This window comes from Limulus polyphemus, unplaced genomic scaffold (genome assembly GCF_000517525.1).
Source record: "Limulus polyphemus unplaced genomic scaffold, Limulus_polyphemus-2.1.2 Scaffold7174, whole genome shotgun sequence".
Classification (NCBI taxonomy): Eukaryota; Metazoa; Arthropoda; class Merostomata; order Xiphosura; family Limulidae; genus Limulus; species Limulus polyphemus.
Window position 1 is genome coordinate 16,159 of NW_013672784.1, and position 6,202 is coordinate 22,360.

A 6,202-nucleotide genomic window follows, 5' to 3' on the forward strand; every position below is an offset into this window, starting at 1 on the left:
GTGATATGTAGAATATAAGTTATAAGAGACTATGGCTAAGTCAATTAAGCGACTAAAGAGTTTAGACGTAATTTTAGTTAAAGGTGATATGTAGAATATAAGTTATAAGAGACTATGGCTAAGCTAGTTAGGCCGCCAAATTGAGGATAGACCAAGAACACCTTCCACTGAAGCTTATTTTGCACGTTTTGTTTTCACGACATTCTGTTGTTAAGGGCCTATTTATTCTATGTTCTAGAAAGATTTTATTATATAATGTGAAGCTTTCCAATTCCTCCTTACAGGTATTAGGTGAAATAATTCATCTCAGTTCTTTTGATTGCAATCTCCTTCCGCTTAATCCTGCACGGCTTAGTACCCTTAATATCTCTTATTTCGTGGCCAAACCTCTCTCGAGGCGTTTTTTCAATGAACGACTTTCGTGCAAGAAACGTAACCCAACATTATTTCCTAAGCCTTTTCTTATACTCGTTGAACGGAAGATATTTTCTTTAAGACCTTGAGTAGGCGCCTATAAATGACTTTATGACGTATGTACCGCGAGTGTGATACGTGGTCTTCACGTGCCTCTTGTTCTCTCTTATAGAAAGACATATGAACAGACAGAAGGATAGATAGATAATGTACGTTTCAAATAAACGAAGATTAGCTTTCCCTCACGTGACACTTATAAAATAAAAGAATGGATTAATACGGACATTTAAGCCATGTACTTCTTCACATAACTTTCTACAAATGAACTTGTAAAATTATAATGCAATAAGACAAGAAAATCCCCGAAGAAATGCTTGTTATAAAAGTAACTCCTAAAATGTATTTTTTATCATGATGTATAATGGAAGACATTATTCGTTTATCAGGCTTAAAAAAGTTATTCCAAGAAAAATCCTTTTAGTACTGACCTGATATAAGTGTTACCGGTAGGCAGTTTTACTAAATATTTGAAATATTTAATTTTTTTTTACAATTTATCCACCCCAAAACTTGATTTTTTACTGTAGCCACAGAACCTGAAGGTGGCGTTAATGGTCAAAGTCCTATATAAAAATATTTACTTGTGTTGTGTACATGAACGTAAATAGTGGCCTGTATTTGTATGAAACTTGATGAAAGCAACAGCGCTACAAGTTATTTGTTAGTGGGGTTAGCTGACGTAATGAGGAGACGTAAACGCTTTCGTTTTATATGCCTAATGATTTACCGATTTAGATTAAACTAAGAAGTTTGTGTGTGTGTTCAAAATTATGTGCCCCCCCCCCCCCAGTAGCACAACGGTATGTCTGCGGACTTACAACGCTAGAATCCGGGTTTCGATACTTTGTATGTATCTCTCCGTGGACCCAATGAGCCTCCAAACCAATTTTGGTGAAGACACGTCCGCACCCTGAGAAGTAATTACATGGACAGACAGTACTATTATATTTATATAGGTGTAGTCAGTGATATTTGTAAGTACGTATAAAACATATATGAACGATCTATGTACTTAATACTCACCAGCTGGTTCAGTGTTTATTTCTGAGCCAAGACCCTGAGCTTTAATAGCTTCCACTCTACATCAATTACTGTTTGTAAATGTACATATTGAAAGAATCTAGAAAACGCTCGCTCTCTTTGTTGCTGTTTAGAATAATGAAGGTCTGCAGGTTTGGTCGTGACCTTGTGATTACAGATTTAACGTGTTCTAATATTCAGTCTTTGGTCGGTCTGTCTGTGTATGAGGACACAACGATACACGACAGGTTTTATTGTACCTTTACCACACTACTTCAGCAGCACAGGTTTTAATATTATCACCAGGACATGATGGTGGAGTTGACATGATTACACAAGTATATTTTTCAACATGGACGTTTCAATTAATTTGATATCTATGTTATGTTTTAATTTGTTGCTTATCTTGCGAAAGACAAATGTAACATACCCCTGGCCAGAAGCAAACACACCTTATTAACTAGGTACTAGCCGGGTGTGGCCCAAGATTTAGCATGCCGGACTATAGATCCTCTAATCCATGATTTGCAATACGTTGCCCCCAAATAGGGAGGTGAGTGCATTTTAATAGTGACAGTCAAACCCCAATATTGGATTAGAGTAGCCCAAAAGTTTGCAGTGGATACTGTTGACTGGCTGCCTTCTCTCTCTAGTTTGTTAGATTAAAAATGGGCACGATTAGGGCAGATAGCCCTTGTGTAGCTTTACTTGAATATCTGAAGCAAACCAATTAATACTGAAGTCAATTAATAATAACATTCGCTTGGCTTAGGAAGGTCATGATAACCAAAACACTTGTAATATCAGTTTACATCGGTAAAATCTGGGGCTCGATTCTCCGCGGAGGACGAAACGTAGATAGCCCATTGTGTCGCTTTGTGCAGAAACAAGCAAAAATTAACAAAAATATGTACGTTCAAGCTTAAGACAATTTGACGTTACTTGCCTGTCCTCCAATGGCTCAACGTAAGTTGAAGGCTTAAAATGCTAAAAACCGGGTTTCGATACCCGTGACAGGTAGAGCACAGATAGCCCATTATGTAGCTCTTTGCGCTTAGCAACAAACAAACAAATGTTATCTGCTTTCTCGCGATAGTTTGTGGTCCTTCTCCACCTAGTGGTCACTATTGCAACTACAGTGACAATTTCTTGTAATTGTCTCTATGTTAATAGTTCTGTATTAACTGTATGTTGTATTTTCTGAATTTTTAATAAAACTTATATGTCACCAGGTGCCAACACTGAAAGTGTCGACCTTCTCCCAACACCTGAACTCGGGGCTACGTGGACCAGAAACCTCCCGATGGATGAAGGCCGCGAGAGTGACCAGATCTACGAATTCGATGGTGCTACGAGCGTAGTGGTCCCAGAAACGATATTAAACCATAACTTGACGGACAACTTTACCGTGGCCTTCTGGATGAAGCACGAGCCATTTCCCGAGCCCAACCACACATCCCACCACATGAAAGAACACATCATCTGTAACTCTGACGATCATGGTGAGTACACAAGTAAGGGAGATAGAGCAGGAAAATTGAGGATTTAAAGGTAACTATTATCGTGTGTTATCTACTGGTTTTATAAGGGTAAACGACTTCGGTATCTGTTAAACATATTTTGTGTTGATTAATAACTAGTCGGGTCAGTGTTGATTCAAGGTCATACGTTTCGTATGGTCATTATCAGGTGAACTGTCGTCTATTGTGGTCGAGACGTTGTTATAAAGTTCAAAAACGTAAAAGCTGCGTCTGTGAACTTTTGTTGAATTTCATGAAAACGTGGTGACCACAACATTTATTGTTGCATGGAAGTAGGAGATAAGCCTCACGGATTAGGAGACGTGATAGGAGAAGGTAAAATAAAGAAACACAGAATAAGGGAAAATTGATCATTTCTTTACGTGAATCAGCGTACTCTGGGCTTGCTGTAATTTACACGAAACGTTGTGTCTCAAGTCAAAGGATTCTCCAGAATGCTAATGTCGAGGACCATTTCGTAACGAGGAATTTTATCACGCTCTTCAGAGCTGACAGCTTTTCTAAATAGCTGACCATTCTATTGGAGCAGGAAGAACAACCACTGACCACCCTATTGGAGCTTGGAGATCAACTGCTGATCATCCTATTGGAGCATGGAGATCAACTGCTGGTCATCCTATTGGAGCAGGGACACCAACCACTGACTGTCCTATTGGAGCAGGGAGACCAAACAGATGACCATCCTATTGGAGCAGGGAGACCAACTGCTAACCATCCTATTAGAGCAGGAAGATCAACCACTGACCACCCTATTGGAACATGGAGATCAACTGCTGATCATCCTATTGGAGCATGGAGATCAACTGCTGATCATCCTATTGGAGCAGGGACACCAACCACTGACTGTCCTATTGGAGCGTGGAGATCAAACAGATGACCATCCTATTGGAGCAGGGAGACCAACTGCCAACGTTGCTGTGGTAACAGTAGCACCAATTGAGATGAAGTGAAAGAATGTTTCAAAGAGTTTTATTCAGTTATCTGTCTGTCCGTCCATCTTTTATTGCCGCCTGCCAGCATTAAGTCTACGGATTTACAAAGTTTAAATCAGGGGTTCGATTCCCCGTGGTGAACACAGCAAGTAGCCCATTATAGCTTTGTTATAGAAACAAACAAACCCATCACATTGGCCATTTTCTATCTACATTTGGTTCATTGTCTGATCCTCAGGTTTTTATGTTGATGATGCGTAATGGAAAACTAATGTTCTGTGTTTCTGCTGGAATTATTTCTAACAGTGAGTGATCATTCTAATTTAACTAGGTTCGTACCATCAGTGAAATTATCCAGAAACTTCTGGAGCATTTCATCCAGTCAGAAGTAATTGATAAACCCATTAGGCTACGTTCATCTAAGTGGTGTCCCTTACAGAAAGACCAGACTCAATTGGCTTAGCATCGTAATGCCTCTTGTCGTTAAGGTTTCAGTTTTGTTTCTCTTGACGTGGGTCATGCTAAAAACTAAATTACATCATACATAACTATTTAGAGCCGTGCTAAAGTAAGCTTGATGGAAAATGATTGAAATAGTTTGTACTTGTTGTGGGTTGGTAATGTTAATAACTATTGTTCAGTCTTAATGATTCTTGTATTGTTGTGGGTTGGTAATGTTAATAACTATTGTTCAGTCTTAATGATTCTTGTATTGTTGTGGGTTGGTAATGTTAATAACTATTGTTCAGTCTTAATGATTCTTGTATTGTTGTGTGTGGGTTGGTAATGTTAATAATTATTGTTCAGTCTTAATGATTCTTGTATTGTTGTGGGTTGGTAATGTTAATAACTATTGTTCAGTTTTAATGGTTTTTGTATTATTGTTATGTAGATATCACATTAGTGTTGGACTAACCAGTGCCACAAATTGCAGGTGTTTTATAACTGTACATATCATACTAATGTTAGACTAACTCGTAAGACATTTTATCACAGAGCTACAGCTTGAACAGATTCGTAGACAAGAAAACGTTTTCGCAATATCTGTTCCCACCAGGAGGCGTAACGACGAGCAGATGTTCTTGATTAATTGCTTGAAACTGCGATCCTTAGAAAGGAGTGTTTCCAACAGTTTAACACATCCAAACACTTCAAGTCGGTACATCCTTACAAGTGTTAAACAACGTAACGATTGCAGCAAGACACGTTTTCCTAGAAACGACTTTGTGCGTTTAATCAATGATTGTCGCCACATTTTACTGAAATACACTTTCTCTGTGATTGTGTTTTAAAGCAGTAATGAGACCCTCACTTGCATATGTACATAAAAACTCGTGATCATTTTGACAGTAAAAACTTTAATGTTCAAATAAATGAAGCTATAGATTAGATTATAACCTCAATAAAAAATCCTCACTTGTTAGCTTAAATAAGTGTATACAGAATCACTCATTTATTTCCTCACCCACTAAGATTCTCCCTTTGGTGTGTGCGATAACTTTATAAAACCTTTGTTGTTGTTGTTGTTTTTCGTCACCCACTAAGATTCTCCCTTTGGTGTGTGCGATAACTTTATAAAACCTATGTTGTTGTTGTTTTTTTTCCTCACCCACTAAGATCCAACAACAACATAGGTTTTATAAAGTTATCGGCACACACCAAAGGGAGGTTGTTTTTTCCTCACCCACTAAGATTCTCCCTTTGGTGTGTGTGTGCGATAACTTTATAAAACTTTTGTTGTTTTTCCTCACCTACTAATATCATCATTTTGGTGTATGCAGTAAGTGTTATCAAGTGAGTGTTTTCCCATTATATTTTTGAGTTTAATACTAAGAACTTGTGTATTAATAAATCAACCATACCAGTATCCTATATCCAGTACTATTATATCAAGGCTCATCAGTCCAGATGGGATACGACACACATAGTATTCATAAGTTCAATCTATGAACTACGTTATCATTTTATGTGATTTTGGTTCAGTTTCAGGTATTGTTTGTGGGGGTTTGGGTCTTAGTCCTAACAAGCACAGCGAAACTGTAGTTTCATAACGATTCTGTTCGTGGCGGTCTAGACAACATCGTGCATGGTATTGTGTTGATGTTAATTTTTACTTTAAATTTAATACAATTATTTTCACTTCAACCATGGCCCGGCATGGCCAGGTGGTTAAGACTCGCAATTTGAGGGTCGCGGGTTCGGATCCCCATCCCACCAAACATGCTCGCCCTTTCA

The 6,202-nt window shown here is 38.2% G+C and overlaps 1 protein-coding gene across 1 annotated transcript in view; it reads left to right on the forward strand.

Moving 5' to 3' along the window:
* The window catches only part of LOC106474400 (calsyntenin-1-like), a 37,464-nt gene that overhangs the window by 13,847 nt on the left and 17,415 nt on the right, over positions 1–6,202 (forward strand). Inside the window, exon 5 of the mRNA XM_022402706.1 lies at positions 2,727–2,996. Within this exon, the coding sequence (XP_022258414.1) occupies positions 2,727–2,996 (270 nt within the window). The remainder of the gene's footprint in view (positions 1–2,726; positions 2,997–6,202) is intronic.